Genomic DNA, 22124 nt, shown 5'->3' with positions numbered 1-22124 from the left:
TCAATTTTTGAGCAAGCCCTTTTGGGTAAATAATAGTACAACATTGCAATGGGGCTAGGTCAAAATTTCATGTCTGTGGTTCGAAACAGACACCCTGGTACCAGACATATTATCACCGCCCTAAGTAAAAAAAAAATAAGAAGTTCTACCAAATTCATTAAGCCTCTGTTCAGCATGTTCTATTCAAAACATATCCAGCCTTTCTAATAGCCAAAACCCATTGCATGTCTCACTGTAGTTTGCCTTCTGTGTTTGTTTTCATTTTCTTGGTGTGGCTATTATATTTTTAAACCACACATAGACTGCATTGTGGTCTTTTCAAGGCATTTGGTCAGATAGTTAAATTTATATATAGTTATAGATAGTTTAATTTATCTGGAAATACTGTGAGGTCGAGTTTTTTATGGTAGTTTGCGGTTAGTACTTGAATTATATTATAGAATAGTTATATGTTAGAAGAGCATATTTGAAACGATATGATTTAATCTATTTCCTTTAAAAGGCTATAGTTTCCTTGGTCTCACAGACTGGAATCTGTTATTGCAGAACAGTGGTCATCGGAGGGAGCTTCTTGAGCGAATGAGAATGAACTTTTCCCCTCCCGTATTTGCTTTGTTATGTTAAATTCACTTATTAAGTTGAATCTGCGTTTATATGATGAAATAGAATGTAGAAAGGTACTGTATGGTCATAGGCACTCGTTGATATAACCATGCTAGGGCCAGTGGCGTAACTAGACCAATGGTTTCCGGTGGCGATCCGTGGGCTTGCTGCCCCGTGGCCACATTGAAGGGGGTGCTGGTAATACTTCTGATTGCCATTGCCGCCTTAAATGGTAGGTAAGAGTGGCGCCCCCAAAGCATTTGACGCCCAGGAAGACTGCCACCCCCCGCCCCCACCCCACCCCCTTGCTACGCCACTAGCTAGGGCTAGAAGGTGAATGGAAAATGAACATGCCTTAGAACTTGGTATTTTTCTTGTTTTATGTGCTGTGCCTTCAAAGCCAGAGGTCAAATGTCATAGCTATATCTTCTGACTTGACTGCTGCTTATTCGTTTAACATAGAAATTGATGTTTACTTTTCGTTTTCTTCTGCAAAGTAAGAGTTTTTTTTAAAGTGAACTATACGGCAATCTTGCTGAAAGACAGGGAGTTTGATAGGAAAGGCAGTAGGATAGATGAAAATGTATCATGGATGTATGACGTGACAACGCATACTGTTACCACGCATTCCTTTACAACGCGGTATTTACAACGAATACCGTTACAACGCATAGCGCTTAGAGGTGCTGGATAGTGGTAAGTATAATTTTATATTCCAACTCCAGTCCCCGTGGACACTAGGGAAGGTGTTGGATATAAAATTATACTTATTCCCTATCCTAGAGCGCCCCCCAGCGCAATGCGTTGTAATGGTATACGTGGTAATGCCTGCGTTCTAATGGTAGTGCGTTGTAAAACTTCTGTTGTAAACGTTGTATACCATGTATCATATAACTATTTCAACTTATATCAGTAGTCAATAAAGCAAAAATGAGGCTCTGTTTTTGATGTTTGCGATTGTTAATAGGATCAAAGCATATCAATACACTTGACTCAGTGATGTTCAAACATAAGTCGCTGAAACCCAATTTCTACACATTGCTGTACGTTTGCTGTATCTTTATATCGGTTAATCTGCCTGCCTGTGAAAATTTAGCAGCCATTTCAATGAAAAATGTGCTGTCTGTAAATGAAAATGCGCTATTATACCATGCTATATTAATATATTTGCGACAGTGCACTACAAAATACACCACTGGCTTTATGCCACATCCTTACTGCTCTCCTGCTGAATGGTTAGGACTCATTTGCTACACTTGTTCTTTGTGTGAGGCTTGGGTTTTTCACAATTTCTATGACCTTGGTGATGTAACACTGATGGCAGCACCCCTGCTCTGAAAATTATTCAGCACCACTGTGCATGGTTAACTAATTCTGTGATTTTGGAATCTCTGCAGGTCTATGACCGCAAAGAAAATGACACATTGGAGGAGATTATGACCTCAGAGGAATTATCTAAAAAATACATACATTCACCAGTTCTGACAATGGTGGAAGCTGAAACTGAAACAATTATAGAGGGAGAAATCAAACAGGGCTCTGAACCTTCTATCACAACAACTCCTACTATTTCTAATGAAGAACATAAAAAAGAAGATGTTTCAGAGAGCGGGATGGTGTCAGCTGTTTCTGGAAAAGTAATTGGTGGACAAGTGGACATGGCCAAGGAAAGGTTTGAGGTAATCTTCAAACATTATAGAATGCCTATGTGTCAAAATAGTGTCAGCCATAGTATGGCAGAAATATACCGCCAACTTTAAATAATCACCATATTGCAAGTCATGAGGAAGGGGATGTTACACCGTGCCACATTCAGTATGCAGCTGGAAAAGGCTTAAAAATGTAAACATGGCTGCTATCCAAATCACTTTATAATAAATTGGCCTCCTGTCATCCGCCCACTAACCAGTGGAATACATGCCTAGTGTACTGATGTTTACTGCTGTTCAAATAAACATATACTTGGTTTACTGATGACGGAAGGTGTGCTTGCTAAGTCAGCACTTACATCTGAAGATCTCTCTGCTTCATTACCAATTTCCAGTCCTGTGTCACTCATTGCACTCCATTCATCCATGCTTTCTCCATTTGTTTCACCATCCCCATCTTTGTCCCTTCCTAGGTCTTCTACCCAGCTACTCACTGCACCCTCTCCCATCTGTGCCCCTACCATCCATGTCTCTGAGTCCCTGGGTTATATCTTTCCCTGGGTTCTGTTTACCTTCCCATCTCATCTACTTCACAGTCTTAGTCTCTCTTTCCTCCCCCTATCTCTGTGTTTCATCCTTCTGATTTCCCTCTCCCCATCAATAGGCCCTGCCATGTCCGTCATGTCTGTTGTGGGTCACAGAACATAGTCTGATTCTTTACAATCAAATTAAGTAACCTGTGTAAATCTGAGCTGGAGACAAGATGCTCATTCCTATTAAGACGTTTTTGTTACCCAAGTCAGCATCACAGAACAAATTAGCTTTCTTGGTAGTATGCCATTTATCTTCTCCAAAGCAAGATTGGTTTACTATACCTCAACTCCAAAACATACCTTTGCTTGCTCCTAGCCTCTACACTCTAATTTACTGCACCTAGTATCCCCTCACCACCTTCTTTAATTGAAAATGTTTCTGCTGTTTGAACACTCGTTTGACCTTACAATTTGAAGCAAATTGCATATCCTAGTGCTCCTTGTTTTCCCATTTTCAAAGCGCACCTACCTCTGTCATCTCTGAACAGCCCTTGCTTACCTTACTCAGATACTGTTTGCGATTCCTATTAGGGTCGCAAATTGCATGCCTCATTAATATTCATGAGGCAAGAGCAATTTTCTACCCCATTAGGAATGGCTAGCACTCCCAGGGATGTTGTCCTGCTGAGGTCAGTAGACCACCATGTCTGTTACTGTTACTCAAATAAATCAGTAAAAGGAAAATGAAATATTTCAGTTTCATCTGGACTCCTCCCTGTTTGTGAGTGGCTTACAACCTACTTGAAGTAGGTGATAAAGGGAGAGTGTTTTGCGGTCGCAAATGCGGTCACAAAACAATGGTACATTCCACTGGGACTCGCTATTGGAAAGGGACAACCCTTCCTAATAGTATGAGTCGCAAGTGCTATTTTGCAAATCAGCTACTCGCAAAATAGAATTTGTACAATTCAGACCCCTTTTTTGCGGTCGCAAACGGGCCGATTTCCCATTTGCGAATGCAAAAAACGGTCATATATCTGGCACCAAATGTGTTCAGAGTCTAGGCATGCCTTGGAAACAGACGGCATATATCAGATCTAGTAGGTTCCACCACATTTAAAGCAGGTTATTACTCTATGAGATGGCATGATTTCCCGTTATATATAACTCCAAATAGTATTGTGTCTAATTCTACATCAAACTAATAAGAGTCATCTTCCTTGTTTTCAGAAGAAATGGAATGAACGTATTTGTGTTATCAACATTATTAGTCATGTAATTTATTGTGAAGTTTAAAAATAAAAGAGCCACATTACAACTACTTAATTAATTCTAATTTTGAAGCAACCTCAGGTGTCTGTCATTGAGGTAGAAGGGACAGCAGAGAAGATTCTCCCCATAGAGGAATCAAAAGAAGATACTCCCTCTTCATCAGTTCAGGAAATAATCAAGACAGGAGTGGAAACAATTCAACAGGGAGTTATTGTCAAAACAAAACTCGACTTTTCTCTCAAAGAATCTGGAAAGAAGCCTACTTCAGTGAGTGAGGTGATGTCAACTGTTTCTACACTAGCTAGTGATGCTGAAGAAAATGTGTCTGGCCCAGTCTTTGAGGTATGTAAAGGATGCTGTGGATGCTATGAAATGCCAGTGTATTGAACAATGGTAGTCCTTACTACAATATACATGCTGTGTACACAAGTATAGCCAATACTTTATGTAATGATATCACTTTACCTCTACTGCCCATTGAATTGGGATTTGCCTAAAGAGGTCTTATGGAAGCAATTACATTGAGTTACTGGTATTTTCTATGAAAAAAAGAGATAGTTTGTCACATCAGGTTGGATAGGAAAAATATGACTTGACACAATAATATACTGGTTCCCTATCATCATTTCACAAAGTATCTGATGTCCAAGTTCCTCTCCAACTCCACCCTACTAGTTCTGAAGCTTCCAGGTTTCCTGCTGCCCCAGAAAAGAGTTTCAACATATCCCTGTATACTGCCTCTTCACCATCCGTGAATCACCAAGCTATGATATAAGTATACAAGTTGAAATATATACGTAATGCACATTGGTGACTGACACTCTCTAGGATCCACAACACTTTCCAAGTGTTCTTAATGTTATACAGCCATGCAGAAATCTCTTTTTAAAGTATACTACTTTGATTCCACTTGACCTCCTTTTCAAATTAATATTGACACAATCTCACCAAAATTCAAATCATACCTGCTGTCGTCAAGCAGATTCTTTATTTGAAAGACATGCCTAGGGTCCTGCTTCCTCATCTTCAACTCATAAATTACTGAGAAGTTACATGCCATTGATTTAACTGGAGTCAGGCTATTTTGCACTGACCTACTCATACACTATATACTTTGCCCTGCTTGACAGTGCAACGTCTTGTGGTTGCATTTGTTAGTTCTTTGAAATGTTTTTTGTCCACTGTTCCATTGGTGTAAATAATAGTGCAATGTTGCAGAAGTGCCCTTTTGCACAATTCTGATGAAATCTGTTCTGTCTGGCAGAAGATATCTTCAATTGAAATAATTGTTATCCAAATAAATTAATTAAGACATTTGAGAATGTTTTATTCAAAATATGTTCAGAGACTTTTTAATAATCAAATCATTACTAATTAGTCCCTAATCACAGTTTGGTTTCACTGTTCTTCATTTACCTAACTGTTTGGTATTTGTAATATTGAGTGGATTGGTTAATTCAGACCCATGCGTAAACCCCTGTTTACTGGTTGGAAGATACTCAATGCATCTGACACTTATCAGATGCTTTGAATAACTCACCTTTATAAAATTTCGGTCAAACCTACCAAAATGTAACTAAGGAAAAGCATACAGTATTTACTTTATCATGCAGATTTTGGTGTTAAACACCAAAATCCACTTGTTATTCCCCAAAGACTCATAATAATGTTATTTATTGCACCTGATAAATAACGTACCTTGTGATATCACTGTTTATTAGTTGCATTAAATAACACTTGCACTCGTAATCAGGTGCTCAGTGTTTGACCCTTCCATGGTCTATCTGCAGTTTTTATAAGGGCAAATTCTCAAAAGGAGGTTTGTCCTCAGAAAATAAAAGCTAAATGAGGCTAGGGATACAACAGAGGAGCAAATGGGATAGCAACCAGTTTGTGGCAGCTTTCTTATTACTGCCCACTTCTAAAGTTAGGTCCATATATTTATGACTGATAAAGAAATAATGTGAAGGTTTAGATTACAAGACTTGCTAGACATAGGGGCATTGGGGGTCAAGTACTAAAGGGTATTTTGCTGTTGATGCTTTATGTTGGTGAGGGAATTATATTAGAAATTTCTGTATGTTTTTTTGCTGTTTTCCTATAAAAGGTGGTAGTTGGCTTGACCTCAAATACTAGAATCTAGTTATGTCAAGGACCATGGCTCCTTCAATGAGAACTTCATAGACTAATAAAAGCCATGCTTTACTCATTGTCCTTGTTTGCCATTTCATGCTGCAGCCATTTGTTCATTCTGCCACTGTATAATAGTTATAATAGTGTGGAATTAAAGGTTTCTTATGTCTTTGTGTTTCTGTGGAAACAACAGGTTACTGTCAGCAATAAAGAAGAAACACCAGAAAAGGTTCTGTTGTCAGAGGAATCAACTAAACAAGACATAGCTTCCCCAATTCAGGATATTATTAAGGTTGATATTGAAACATTTAAAAAGGGCACATTGGACAAGAGGCCTGAGCCTAACATCACAGCAAAACCAGAGATTTCAAATGAAGAACCTAAAGTCAAGGAATTTTCTGTAAATGAGGTTGTACCACCTGCTTCTGAAACAGAGACTGATGGGAAAGAGAAAATACCTGATGGAACATTTGAGGTAATCTGTAATAATATTCTATAACATCAAAGTGTCATTACAGTGATAATTCTTTTTTTTAAATATTTTATTTTATTGGTTCAAAGCATAAATACACAGCATAAATACATCATCGTAGATAAATGAAGTAATACAAAAAAAAAAAGATACAGAAGAGATAAATCAACTAATACATATGGAGATCGGCTTAGTTCATCCAGTAACAAAAACATGAACTCAATTATACATGTGCACAGAACACATTATAATAAATAAATATAATTACAATTTAAGTTTCATAGCGTACTCAATCTTCATAATAATCTGAGAAGGCCCCCCAGATTTTCAAACCCATTTTCTTCTTTTTCCTAGACCCAGAAACTGAAAAAAGACCCCACTCCAATTTATATAGGCTATTCATTCGTGCTCGCCATTGTTGAAATAACCGTGGCTTTTCCTGTAGCCACTCAGTAGCAATGCACATTCGTGCAACAGTCGTTGTAAAGAAAAGAAAATGGCGAAAACAATATAATCTATCCGCAGGGTTATCATTAGGAATTTTCCCCAATATTAACATCGCAGGGGTAATCGTCAGGTGAACATTAAGTACCAACGACATATATTTTTCAATATCTTCTATAAATCCGGCCAACCTAGGACAAGAAAAAAAAATATGTATGCTGTCTGCGTGGTCAGTTTTACACCGAAAACATTTTCCATCAAAACCCTCTCCCCATTTGGACATGCGTTCAGGCGTATAATATAAGTCAAACAGGGTTTTGAAGAATTGTGCTTTTAGATTAGCTGACATTAAAGCTTCTTTAGACAACAAGATAAGATCTTCCACAACTACTTCTGTATCCCCTAGGCTATTGACCCATTTTACCCTTATTTTCTCAAGATCGTCCAACTTCTCTTCTACTAACATTCTATACAAAATACCAATTTTCACCTGTCCACTAACCCCCTCGATAACTTGTTGCTTTTGTAAAATTAACTTTTGTCTTGTGAGAAAATCCCGAATTTGTAAGAATTTAAAAAAATAGCTTCTGGGTAGACCAAACTGATCAGTTAATTCCACAAAAGATTTACACTTGCCGTCCACCATGCACATGTCGCCCAGCCGTTTTACCCCCTTTTTTTTGCCAATTTAGAGCCATTCCATCCAAAAATATGCAGTGATAATTATTAATATTCTGGAGTGCCTGAGCCCTGTTAAAATATATTTGTGGCACCAGTGCCTATTTAGGAAGGTTTTGGTGCCTCGAGAAGTGTGAAAAACTTAAAAATAGCCAAGTGTGCTATGTGAGTTAGTTGAAAGTAGGTCTACATGTTTCAACCATCTGTAAAAAATTTTGGTTTTCGTCAGGACCGTGTATCTTGAACGGGGTGGTCCACACACGCTAAGGCGCGTCCAGCCCTCGTTCAAAAACAGACCATAAATAGTGGTCTGGTGTAAAAATGTGCTTTTTCCTGGGTCAGGAGAAAAACCTGTAATAGAAAAACATATAGAGGTTTGGGTATACGTACTGGGGATGACAAAACAAGGGTACATACTTTGACAAATACTGTGGATACACCAAAACTCAGGTGATAGTAGAACACCTAAAATATCAGGTCGTACCCGTGATCTGTCTGTGGTACCAGACAGTAGTGCTCAGGCGGTGATTACCGGAGCGTTGATGTGCTAAAAATGAATCCAGCATTTAGTTAGTATACTAGTTGTTGGGACACGTGAAAAGGAAGGGGGAGGTGTGGGAGAGCAATCGCCACTACTAGTGCGGCGTCACAACACGCCCAGGCATTACTGGAAGTGAACGGCATCTAAGTTCTAGTACCGAAAGAAGGCTTACACTTGAAGCGGTAATTAGCGCTTCATGGGCATCGAGTTGGCCAAGACGGCAAGTGTCCGTCACCTGAAAATTACAACAAAATAAAAGGCGTGCATCCAATTAACCAGTTGCCTTAGATGGATGCGTCTAGGTCCGAGACGTATACTCAGCGTCTTAAATCTAATCACAGGGCACTTTCTTGCGGCTTCTGCTCGTCTGGCGTACAAACCTACTTGGTTCTTACTCGTAGCTGCCCCGTGGAGTGATCCGATGTGGTAGCGACGCCGGGAAGTAGACTGTTTGCTACTTCCTGGTTAGGCGTGGCTAATCAGAGGCTCCCGGCGGACCATTCGGAGCGCAGCTCAGGGGCAGCACCCACTGACGCTGCGTCTGACGAAGCGGTCACGTGGGTTTCAGTGTTTGCGGTTGTCTAGGCAACTGCTGGGCGAACGGAGCTCTCGGAGGAGCCGCGCCCCCTGGGAGACAAACCGGAATTCAGGGTGTTGGCCTGATCTGGATGATAGATAACTGGGAAAACAATTATTTAGAGCTACATGGATGTGAACATTGGGCAGAACAATATAAAGGACGGGCTTCAATTCAGAATATTATGACTCATATTCAGTTGGAAGTTTCAGTGTGGGGTACATGAAGTTACGCACTCATTATATAGCGGGGGTCGGTTAACCCATTACTGTATTCCATGGGATGTTATCGTTAAGGCCAGTTTTATGGGTGGCAAGTCTGTAAACCCACCTTTGTTCCTTTTCAAAAAGGCGTTGGTTCACATTTATTCCTGGACTTATTTGTTCAATTATTGTCCAGTGAATGTCATCAGGGTTATGCCCTACCGACAGAAAGTGTTCGGTAAGTTTAGTATTGGCCTTTTTGCACCTAATGGTGCTTCTGTGTTCACCAATGCGTGTTTTAATTTTTCTGCTAGTCATGCCCACGTATCGTAGGTTACAGGGGCATGTTAGCAAGTACACAACGTTCTCACTATTGCAGTTCGTATGCCCCCTAATCGTCCAGATTTTGTTTGGCTCTAGTTGTAAGGTTTTAGTGTTGTGGGTGAAAGGGCATACGCTACAGTTGCCGCATTTGTAGTGTCCTATCACTTTTGGTAGCCCCCATGTGTTGAGGACTGACTCATTCTCCACCATAGTTACTTTGGGTCTAGTAAATTGAACAAATAACATGTGTCACAACGTACAACACGATTTCCAATGATGTAACTAAAATCATAGGAAAACACTGGAGCATCCTCAATACCGGCAATCTGCGATGGGAAAAGCCCCTTTTTTCATACAGAAGGGCTAGGAGCATCAGAGATGCAGTGGTGAACACTAGACCCAAAGTAACTATGGTGGAGAATGAGTCAGTCCTCAAAACATGGCTATATAATTCTAATTAGCATGTTTGCATATCAATAAAGTTTCTCGACACGGACATACTCTTAAACGCAAGACAGAACGAGAGTTTTGCGTTTTCGTTACTATGGAAACGCTTAAGCGATTGGCTGTTTAATAACCAATAGTGACCAAGGACAGTCCCAGCCAATCAATAGGGAGCTCCTATTTAAGTTGGAGGACGCATGCCGTGTTTATCCATTCTTTCTAAGTAAAGAAACGATCCGGTGACGCTGTCCGAGGAGGAGCAGGGAGGCCGAGCACTTTGTAAAAGGTAAGCAGCTGTGCCCTAGAAGCCCCGCTCCTTATCTGAAAAGTTTCAATGAAGCCACAGAGTGCTAGCGGAAGTCAGGCAGCCTTCGTTGGGACGTGGGCGGGGTCTGCAAAGAAACAGGAAGGAACTGCCGGGAGAATGTCCTGGAACCCTGCACGCTGAATGCTGGCTGCCGAGGGACACGCGGAAAGAGCCCGGTGAGTGGAGGGGGATGGGGGGGGGGGGTGTACGCGCGTGTACCTGTGTGTGTTCGAGTGTGTCTGTGCGTGTGTCTGTCTGTGTGAGCGTGTGTCTGTTTAAGGGGGGGTGCGTGTGTGTATGCAGTGTGTGTGTGCCTGTGTATGCGTGTGGCTGTGTATGTGCGCATGCGTGAGTGTGGCTGTATGTGTGTTTGCGCACGGGAATCTGAGGCAGGAGATGGGCAAGGAGCCGCGCGCGCCCACGAGGTAAAATCTGCGCTCGTGCCCATCTCGTGTCCACATTCCCAGAAACGGGTGACAATAGTTGTCGAGCAGACTAAGCAATGCTTTCATTGCTTGCGTCTAGGCTCGACCTAAAAAGTGTCCTGATAGCTTCTCACTGCTTTAATTAAAAGTACAGATTGTATCAAGAGAATCAACATCCGAGCTCCCACCTCCACACATACATCATGAAGGAAACGAGGCAAGTGAGGCATGTCTTTCTTTTATTGTGATATCAATGACTTTTGAAAAGTCCTGGGTTAAATTACTGATTTAGACTGTTTTGAATTTGAGCATGCTTGGGAAGTAGAACGCATCTAAAAGATGCAGAAAATTCCAGTACAGCTTAACGTAGCCTAATAATTTCTTTTTTTTTAAGTTTAAGAAGCTTTATTTATGCATTATTCATCATACAATATAGGGCACAATGTAATAATATTAAGAATAACAAACATGTGTGATAAAAAACATGCCATAAAACATATCAGAAAGCTGTTTTCAATTTTAGGGATTTACAAAGGAAAAGAAAAAGGGGGAGGAAAGGAGAGGGGAGAGGTAAAATATGCTCTGCAATTAAAGATAAAACTATCAATAAATACTCATTAGAATAAAAGAGGATACAATAAACACATTTTCCATAAAACATTTTAAAATATAAATGATATTGAAAAGAGTAAGAAAGCTAAGAAATAAAGAAAGTCATGGCGGTTGGAAGTTTTCTGACCAGGCTAATACTTTCTAAGATTACAATGTTTTCCTTAAATGCAACTCCAGTAGTATTTTGTCTATTTCTCTGTCAAACTAATAGGAGTTCAACTTCATAGTTTTACAGAAAAAGGGGATGAACCTACTTCTATTACAAACTTTATTTTTTGAGTAATGTGTTTAAAAGTTTAAAAGGGAAAGCATTACTTTAAAACAAATTACTTAATTCTAACTTTGAAAAAAATCTTAGGTGTCTACCAGTAAAGACGAAATAACATTAAAGGAGGTTCTCCCCAAAGAGGAATCAGCCAAAGAGACTACTTCATCATCATTTCAGGAAATGATTCAAAGGGATGACTCCGTCAGCACAAAAATCTACTTTTCTCATGAAGAATCTGGAAAGAAGCCTACTTCAGTAAGCATGGTGACGACAAGTATGTCTCCCAGTCTCATTTACGCTGAGGAAAAGGTGCCTGGCACAATATTTGAGGTATGCATACATTATGCTATATTGTGTATCACAAAAATGGTAGTACCTACTACATATATAGAGAGCTATATAATACTCACATAATTATAGCCAGTACTTAATGTTTATATAATGATAAGAATGTACCTTTCTTGCTTGATAAATTGTGGATTTGCCTAAAGAGGTATTTCCTAAACAATTATGTTAATTTAGTGGCATTTTCTGTGGAAAAAGAGCTGATTTCATGTAACGTTGCATTAAATACATCAAAGTGAATGGAAACAACTTGACATTAGATAAACATAAGTTAGCATCTATCTCTCTGTTTTAATTTTACAGCAGACCTGATGTCCAGAACTACCTTCCCAGTATAAAACTTGCAGGTTTCCTGCTACACAAGGCCTTAAAATTAAAATGTAGTCATGCATTATCCCGCCGTCCTCCCTGAACACCCATATTAGCAAATACGTACTTATGTTCAAATGTTAATGCATGTTGCAGGCAGACCCTCTCTAGGAACTTCAGCATCATTATAAATGTTTGTGCTATCATATAACTGCAGTGAAATTTACCTACTGCCTATTCATGCCACAACTATTGACATCTCTCCAACATTCAAATTGTACATGGAGTCCTCAAGTCCCATTCTATATTGTGAAGCCGTACCTGTGGTTCTGCTCCCTCATCTCTAACTCAGAAGAGACCTGAAAGTGTGAATGCATTGATTAAAATGGTGTGGAGCTATTTTGCATGGCTGTTTACACCAATCTACCAGTACAAAAGCAAGCTTCACCATAATCAACAGCACAAAATCTGTTGGTTGTTTGGAAATGTCATTGTTGCACTGGGCCATAGAGGCAAATAACAGTGCAGAATAGGGAAAGGGCCCTATTGAATAACCCTGGCATATTCTGGCAGCAGATCTCCCCAATTGAAAACAAACAAAGACACTTTACTTAGTGATGTTCAAATATTAGTCGCTGAAACCCAATTTCTACACATTGCTGTTTGTTTGCTATGTCGTTGTTTTGGTTAAACTGCATGCTTGTGAAAATTTAGTGGCTGTGTTAATGAAAAATGTACTTTCTGTAACTGAAAATGCGCTATCATATCATGCTTTATTAATATATTTGAAACAGTGCACTACAAAATACACCACTGGCTATATACCACACCCTTACTGCTTTCCTGTTGAATGGGTATGACACATTTGCTACACTTGCTCTTTGTGTGATGCTTGGATTTTTCACAATTTCTACGACTTTGGTGATGTAACACTGATGGCAGCAGCCCTTCTCTGAAAATTCTTCCAGCACCACTTTGCATAGTTAGCTAATTTTGTGATTTTGGAATCTCTGCAGGTCTATGATAGCAAGGAAAATGAACCATTGGAGGAGAATCTGACCTCAGAGGAATTGTCTAAAAAAGACATACATTCACCAGTTCTGAAAATGGTGGAATACGTAACTGAAAAAATAGTACCTGGAGAAATCAAACAGAGCTCTGAGCCTTCTATCACAACAAAATCTACAATTTCTCATGAAGAACCTAAAAACAAGGGTGCTTCAGAGAGCGAGTTGGTGTCAGCTGTTTCTGGAAAAGTAACCGGCAGACAAGGGGGAATGGCCTTGGAAAAGTCTGAGGTAATCTTCCAAGATTATACAATGTAAATGTGTCAAAATAGTGCCATTCATAGTATGCCAGAAATATGACACCACCTGTAAATAATCACCATAGTGCAAGTTATGAGTGAGGGGATGTTACATTGTGCCACATCCAAAATGCAGCTGGAAATGGCTTAAAATGTAAACATACATGATATCCAACCACTTTATAAGAAATTGGTCTCCTGTCCTCCATCTACTCACCAGTCAAATACATGCTTGGTGTACTGATGCTTACAGCTGCTCAAAAAACATATGATTGTTTTGCAGCATCAATCCTTTTCTTGATTCACATGCTGTGCATTATTTTGCCATCTAGTGGTTGGGTCTGGAATAGTCCTTGTTTTTTTTGTTTTTTTTCTTGTTTTGGGCGCAGTCTACCACCATTTGGTGCAAGGTACGTCCCCTGTGTGACGTCAGACTGCACCCTGGAGGTTGTTGTGCATGGTAGCCATCTTCAGATTATTTTATCGCCGTTGGGACTGGAAGCAGAACGGAAAGCTTTGACGTTTTTCAGGATATCCCAGAAAAAAAGAAGAAAAAGCAGAAAAAAGTTCCAGTGAACTACACCAAACATCGATGACGCAACCGTAGATAAGAACAGGACTCCAGGATTGATACGGAAGACCTCTAAGGTCGACAAATGGTGAGGTAGGGGGCATGGAAAATACCTCTTTTAAGGGACACTGCAAAAGCACAGAGAGCTTACCCGTGGTTCTTCTGGACGCCCTTCTTGAATTTCGAGCACCACTCCTAGCCGCACCCGCTTCGCGGGTGCCGCGTCGTCCACTGGGGCATTACCGGCTGTTGGGAGCTGTCTCAGCTCACAGCCTCGGTGAGGGAAACCAGCGGGGGCACTTCCAGCCTAAAGTCAGCGGCAGAGACCGTTACTGTAGCAGGGACTCGCTCTCCCAGGAGTCCCTGCCTGCACAGCACACCTGCACACCTGGTCCGCGCTGACTCGGTGCCCCGCCCCCAGGACGCTCTGCAGGCAGTGAAAAGCCTCGCTCTGCCAGCTTGTTAACGGGACACTGCAAAAGCACAGAGAGCTTACCCGTGGTTCTTCTGGACGCCCTTCTTGAACTAAATACTACCACTTCTCAAACTTCGGCGCCCTCAAAGCCCATGGATGGGATAGGAAACACAGTCTCCACATCTACCTGTGGCAATAATAACAATATTCAATCATTTGACTGTAACACAGGCATTTCAGCGCCGAAAAAGGTTCCAAATGCACACCTCCCACCGGGGTGCCAACCATATGTGGTAGTGCTCACCGGTGTCCCTCCTTTGAAACCTAACAAAAGGGAGTCCTACGACGAACTAAAAAACAAGACCTTATATTGGCTAAGAGAAAATAGACCTCTACCATACACTGTCAATTGCCAGGTCATCCAAGTTCGAAGAGTCAGCTGGCTGGGCACCAGGCCTAAAGATATCGAAGGGGATTGCATTTTGGTCAATTTTAAAGATCCCTCAGTCGCACAGCTTGTGTATAGCCAACAACCACGAAGAGGTAACCTAGGAATCGGAACCTGTGACCTTAGTTATTTTTATCCAATGCAATGGAAACAAGACAGTAGAGCTCCATTACAGCCAGGTTTGTTGGATAATAGATTCTCATTCTTTGATCCCCGACTCCTGTTGGCAGAACATACCCACTGAATATGGATATGGACAAAAATTGGTCATGGTGGGGTCATTGACAAACAAAAGACTATGGACCAAATGGAACTTTTTCCCCTATGTCTAGTGTGTACCTATGGGAATCAAGTGTAACATCAAACTCAGATATCTGTGTAACGCCCTCTGTAGCAGAAACAGCCGAAACTATACAGGCTGGAACTTTGTTTGACAGTATCCTGGTTGATTACCAAGGGAGGGACACAGTTGTTCCCTGCATTGTTCAGGACCAAGATATGTTATCAACGTTAAATATTGAGTCCCGGGATTTGACACGCGGAAACGTGCTTTTGGAGGGCCCCAAGGAGGGGGAAATACCAAATACATGTAATAATAACCCAGTTAACCCAGTACAATGTAAACTAAAACGAGACATAAAAATCCTGTCATGGAACATCGCAGGGTTGTCAAGAAACCTCTGCGACAGGAACTGGAGTTCTTTCCTAGAGGAGCATGATATCATACTCCTTCAGGAAACTTGGGCAATCAACATGGTACATAGACTTGGTTATAAAGCATTTCACAGTGGGGCGATTGCATCAGCAAGAGGTAGACCCTCAGGGGGTTTAATAATTTGGATAAGAATTTCCTTGAATGTTGTAGAATCGCCCTTGTACCTTGTTTCTAATGATTTGCTTGGGGTTAAGATAACCACGAAAGATTTGGGTGATGTTTATATGATAAATATCTATAATAGACCACACCCCCAGAATAAGGAATCAATGGTCATAGAGCAACTTAGTGCGTATTTGTGTAACCTAGAGCCAGACACCAAAATAATCATAGGCGGGGATATTAACTGCCAATTCGAGCCCGTACTGGGGCTTGAAAATTTGTTAGAAAATGAAGACAGGGCTCACGACATCCCTTCCCTAGATAGTGTAAAATTAGTTAAAAGCACTGTGGCAGCTATGCAGATCTATGAACTGACTGTATCTAATGACTTAAGGGCATGTAATGGGCGATTAGACCCAGATAAGCCAGCTAACTATACATATAGCAAGGGGTCATCCAAGTCATTGATCGATTTTATGTTGATATCAACCAACCTATGGTATCTGCTGTTGGCCTTTAAGGTCGTGAACAGACCAGAAAATGACCATTTTCCCTTACAATTGGGGATGATACCGGAACCCTTTTTTACAACGGATGGTGAGACTGAGTCTAACAGGGAGGTGGCCGAGGTTGTCGTCTCCAATAACAGGAAAGCAATAAAATGGCCATATATCCTAGCAAAAGAAGACACGCTCTTGGGCATTTACAATACCTTCACAGATATCATCCCCCTATATGACAACTTGAGGTTGGGATCTCATGATGTCCTTAAAATGCATTACCACTTAGTAGAGGCATTAACCCCCTTTCTGAGTAAAACTTGTAATAACAATAAAGATAATGTAAGACGGCAATTGGAACTAGAGACACCATGGTATAATAAACAGTGTTGTCTAGCTAAAAGCAATCTAATTATTGCCGTGAAATCCAGGGATCAGACGAGGGTCAGAGAATGTAGACATGAATATAAAAGACTCCTGTGTAATGCAAAAAAGGAATGGGATGATTCAATCTGGGAAGATCTTTTAAATGCTGCTAGGAAGCACGACCAATGTACCTTTTGGAGTTTGATAGCTAAAAATAATAAAATGGGTAGCTCCAATAGGGATTTTTTCCTGGATGAAAAAATTTGGTTTGATCACTTTGTAAAACTATATGATCTGGATGGGGTGTCCCCAGAGTGCAATAATCTTGGATCTTTCCCCCAGTGTACCAATCCAGTTAAATTTAGCATTGAAGAGACTTTGGGTGCAATAAAGGCAATCAAGGCGGGCACGGCACCAGGCCCGGACAGATTACCAGGGGATTTATTTACTCATAACATCGAAGTATGGTGTCCCTAAATAAACTTTCTGTGTAACTCCATCCTGTTGGGAACTCCGATCCCCGAAACATGGAAGGGGGCAGAAATAGTTACTATTTATAAAAAAGGGGACCGCTATAATCCAGGTAATTACAGACCAATTAGTTTAATTGACATTTTACAAAAAAAATTTGCCAGACATATTTTAAATCGACTTTGAATTTGGATAGAGGAATCCAAAATCCTTTCAAAATACCAAGCAGGATTCAGAATTAAGACAAGCACTGTGGACCAGGTGTATAGGTTTATGTGTATTTGCTGGAAATATATCCAAATAAAGAAGTGTAGTATATATGTAGCATTTGTGGATTTACGCTCAGCGTTTGATCTTGTTCCCCGTTCCCTATTATGGGATACTTTAACCCCTTCCATGCTGGTGACGAACCCCAGCCGTCATGCACTACGGTGCTCGTGTGCTGATGACCGCTGGGGTTCGTCATGGCCCGCCCCTGTTCGTTTGTTTACCGCACGGGGGCGGAAACCGGCCAGCAGGGAAGGGGTTAAGGAAGATGGGTGTCCCGGATGAATTGCTGGATAACCTCATAAAGCTTCATACTGACAACTTTGCTAAAGTAAGGTGGGGAAGAAATGGTGAACTTACCCAAGCAATACCAGTAAAAAGGGAGGTACGACAAGGGTGCGTACTGGCCCTAACCCTTTTCTCTTTATTCGTAAATGATATCCCCCCCTATCTGGCACAATGTAACCATGACTCCCCCAAACTGTGTAATGAGGCAATTACAGCATTGTTACTTGCGGATGACACCGTTTTAATATCACAAACACCTAAAGGCTTGCAAAATTTAATAAATCAATTCCATAGTTACTGCGAGCTAAAGGGGTTAGAAATTAACTCATCTAAAACTAAGTACATGGCCATTAATCCCCCCAAAACTTTTAAGAAGAATTTGGCACTAAACAATATTAAATTAGAGTACGTGGATTTTTTCGATTATCTGGGTATCAGGCTTGACAGTAAAATGTCTTGGATAAATCAATTAGAAAAAAGTAGGCTAACACTCAAGCATAACTCTCTCCCTATTTTCAAAATTCACGGAGGGAGTACCTCAAAAGCTATAACTCCCGCGACTGAAGTGTTTAAAGCCAAAGTGCAATCTGCCGCCCTGTATGGGGCTGAGATTTGGGGGCCTTACTCAAATAAAACATTCGATACCGACGAGAATGCGTTCTTTAGACGTCTATTAAGACTACCAGTAAGAACGCCTTTAGTGCCTGTTTACTTAGATATTAGTCTAAAACGCACAGACCATTTGTGCTGGTTGAGGCCATTGCTCTATTGGGTAAGATTATGGTCTACCCCGGAACTCGTTGACTACAGAGCAGGATTGTTGGAAGTTAGGGAACTGGACTCTTTTAACTCAATTAAGTGGCTGAGACATATATCCATTTGGTTTATAAAATTAGGTCTTTCACATTTCTGGAATACTCCAGCAACATCAATCACCTCGTTAACTATCTGCAAAAAACAAGTAAAATCTGCCTACTGGAATTATGTGAACATTAATGTATATGAACTGGCTACTGGTTCTTTAACACAAACGTTTTTGCAATTTAAGGACTCCCCCATATTTGAACAATTTATGGATGAAGTTGAGCCACCTTTGGCTAAAACCGTATGTCTACAATACAGATATGGGGTTTTACAGATAAATGTAAACACTTGTCGGTGGGGAAGTTCCAAAAGAAATGATCCTTTTTGTAAATTGTGTGATTTGAAACAAAAAGAAGACGAGGCCCATATCCTTTTTTTTTTGCCCGTTATACAAATTACAACGTACGAAATGGATCAGACCCCTTTGTAAAAATTTGGGCACACGTTCGTATAAAGAGGCAGAACGGTTACTTAGGTCTTCAACCACCAGGTTGATAACATTTGGAGTGAGCAGGTATCTCCATAGTGTCTGCTTGATCAGAAAGAAATTTGGAATGAAAATATAGAGTTTAAGTGTGTTTTTATTGCTGGCTTTTTTAACTATTTATAACTCTAATTAGCTGTTTTTTATTCTGGTCTTGTAATTACATGGAAGAAAGCTCGATTGTATGATTACTAATAGTGAATAAGTAATGCACTATCCTAAAATTACAAATAATCTGCGATGATGGTCTGGGACCTGCACATATTGCATTTTTTGTACTGTGAATGTTTTGCTAAATGTAACTCCGTTTTTAAATTTGATTATGTATGTATTTTATATGTGTTGGCTTTATGACAAATTGTCGAATAAAAGCTTTTACTACTACTACTACTACTACTTTTAAGTTCTGCCCTGAGTGCCCCCCACAAGTCCGCACAATGCGATCCACATAAGGACAAGGACTGTGAGGCTAGCACACCTTTCCTGCCAAAAACACTCAGAACTCGTCAAAAGCAGAGAGAGGCCCACTACGCCACCACGTCTCAAACATCGAAGAAGGCTTCCCTTAAGGACCTGGGCCTGTCCAGTGAAGACGAGGACAGGCCAGCAGAGTCGACGCACAAAGGCTCGGAAGTCAAAATAGTGAAAAGAGACTCCGAGAAACTACATTCCTACAAGAATGCAATCGGCACAGGGAAGAAGACGGATAAGTTAAGACACCATGCACATCCGTCAGAACCGAAGGGCCACGAAGGAAAGGCGAAACCAAAGGCAACCCCGACGCTGAGTAAAAAGGCGATCAAAGGTCAGCCGCAATCTAAACAAACCCACAGTTCCTGCCAAAGGTGGTATCCAAATACCATTTAGACCATAATATCCTCCTCTGTGTCTTCTTCAAAAACCCAAAGATTAAGGGAGAAAGAAACCTCCATACCCTGGATGTAAGGAGGGCACTACTTTACTACTTACAAAGAACAGAACAAACGCAAAAATCCAAACAGTTCTTTGTGGCATACCAGACACCAACACAGGATCGTCTGTCACAAAGGCAAGAATCTCAAGATGGATAGTCCAAGCTATCCAAATATGCTCTGCCACCACTAACAAGCAATTAACAACACAGCCAACAGCTCTCTCCATAAGAAAGAAGGGAGCAACTCTGGCTTTTATGGCCAATGTGCCCATAGACACTATATGTGCAGCAGCTACATGGGCATCACCACACACATTCACAACACATTACTGTGTGGACATACAAATGAATAAGGAAGCACAAATAGGACAGAAAGTATTTCAACACCTGTTCGCAAGGTCTTCCTCTTACCAGGGCCTCCCAAAAGAGGGGCAAACTGCTATGTAATCTGATGCAAAGCATGTGAATCCAGAAAAGGATGCACGCTGCAAAATAAAATGGTTACTTACCAGTAGGAGTAGTTTTGCAGCTTGAAGACTTTTCTGGATTCACCTGCGACTCACCCGACCTCCTCTGCGAGGAAAACAACAGGCGGAGAAGAGATTTATAGTAAATATCTAGATAACCATCACCAGTACTTCTAACTAGAACACAAACAGAAAAAAGAATCTGAACATGGCTACCAAGCACAACAACCTCCAGGGCGTCATCTGACGTCACACAGGGGACGTAGCTGGCACCGAATGGTGGTCAACAGCGCTGAAAACAAGGAAAAAAAAAACAAGGTCTATTCCAAACCCAACCACTAGATGGCCGAATAATGCACAGCATGTGAATCCAGTAAATTCTTCATGCTTAAAACTACTCCTACTGGTAGATAACCATTTTGTTTACTAATGATTGAAGGTGCTCTTGCTAAATCAACACTTACATCTGTAGATCTCTCTCCTTCAATTTCCAGTTCTCTGTCACTCATTGTTCTCTATTCATCCATGTCGTCTCCATTTGTTGCACTCGGTTTCCATTCTTGTCCCTTCCTACAACTTCTGCCCCGCTACTCCAACTCCCATTTGTGCCCTTACCTTCCATGTCTCTGAACCCCTGGGCCATGTCTTTCCCTGGATTCTGTTTACCTTCTCATCCCATCTGCATCACAGTCTTAGTCTCTTCTTCTTTCCCCAATCTCTGTGTTTCCTCCTTCTAATTTCACTCTGCCCATCAATAGGCCCTGCCAGGTCCCCCATGTCAGTTGTGGGTCATAGAACATAGTGTGATTCTTTACAGTCAATTTAGGTAACCTGTGCAAATCTGAACTGGGGACAGGATGCCCATTCCTATTGAGACGTTTTTGCCACCCTAGCCTCAACTCCAGAACATACCTTTGCTTGCTCCTAACCTGGACACTCTAATGCAATTTTACTGTACCTGGTACCCACCCACCACTAGCTTCAAAGGAAAATGATCCTGTTGTCTGAACACTCTTTTGACCTTACAATTCAAAGCCTATTGCATGTCATAGTACTCCTTGATTTCCCAATTCAAAGCCAGCCTAGGCATGCCTTCGAAGCAGACTGCATATATTAGATTCAGAAGGTTGCACCACATTTAAAGTAGGTTATTACTCTTTGAGGTGGCATGATTTTCCTTTATATATAACTCCAAATTGAATGTTGTCTATTTCTACATCAAACTTCCTTATTTTCAGAAGAAAGGGAATGAGAGTATGTTTTTACCAACATTATTAGTCATGTAGTGTATTGTGAAGTTTAAAGATGAAAGTGTCACATTACAACTACTTAAATAATTCTAATTTTGAAGCAGCCTCAGGTGTCTGTCATTGAGGAAAAAGGGGAAGCAGAGAAGATTCTACCCACAAAGGAGTCAGAAAAATATACTCCCTCTTCATCAGTTCAGGAAATAATCAATACAGGTGTAGAAACAATTCAACGTGGAGTGACTGCCAAAACAACACTCAAGTTTACTCACAAAGAATCTGGAAAGAAATCTACTTCAGTGAGTAAGGTGGTGCCAACTGGTTCTACACTAGCTATTGACGCTGAAGAGAATGTGTCTGGCACAGTTTTTGAGGTATGTAAAGGATGCTTTTGATGCTATAAAATGCCAGTGTTTTGACAGAATGGTAGTCCTTACTACAATGTATATGCTGTGTGTACAAGAAAAGCCAATACTTTAATGTTTAATGATAGCACTTTACCTTTCCTGCCATTGAAATGTCTACTGAGGTCTTACCGAAACACTTACATCTGAAAGAGAC

General features: G+C 40.7%; 1 protein-coding gene across 1 annotated transcript in view; it reads left to right on the top strand.

Moving 5' to 3' along the window:
- SYNE2 (spectrin repeat containing nuclear envelope protein 2) overlaps positions 1-22124 on the top strand; it is a 1750628-nt gene that overhangs the window by 561285 nt on the left and 1167219 nt on the right. Inside the window, exons 48-53 of the mRNA XM_086937933.1 lie at positions 2001-2282; positions 4130-4399; positions 6384-6665; positions 11576-11815; positions 13156-13437; positions 21671-21937. Coding sequence (XP_086794059.1) covers positions 2001-2282; positions 4130-4399; positions 6384-6665; positions 11576-11815; positions 13156-13437; positions 21671-21937 — 1623 coding nt within the window. The remainder of the gene's footprint in view (positions 1-2000; positions 2283-4129; positions 4400-6383; positions 6666-11575; positions 11816-13155; positions 13438-21670; positions 21938-22124) is intronic.

The sequence above is a fragment of the Lissotriton vulgaris genome, chromosome 9, assembly GCF_964263255.1.
Source record: "Lissotriton vulgaris chromosome 9, aLisVul1.2, whole genome shotgun sequence".
Lineage (NCBI taxonomy): Eukaryota > Metazoa > Chordata > Amphibia > Caudata > Salamandridae > Lissotriton > Lissotriton vulgaris.
Note: the sequence above shows the minus strand (reverse complement) of the source record. Positions and strands in the feature narration are given on the sequence as shown.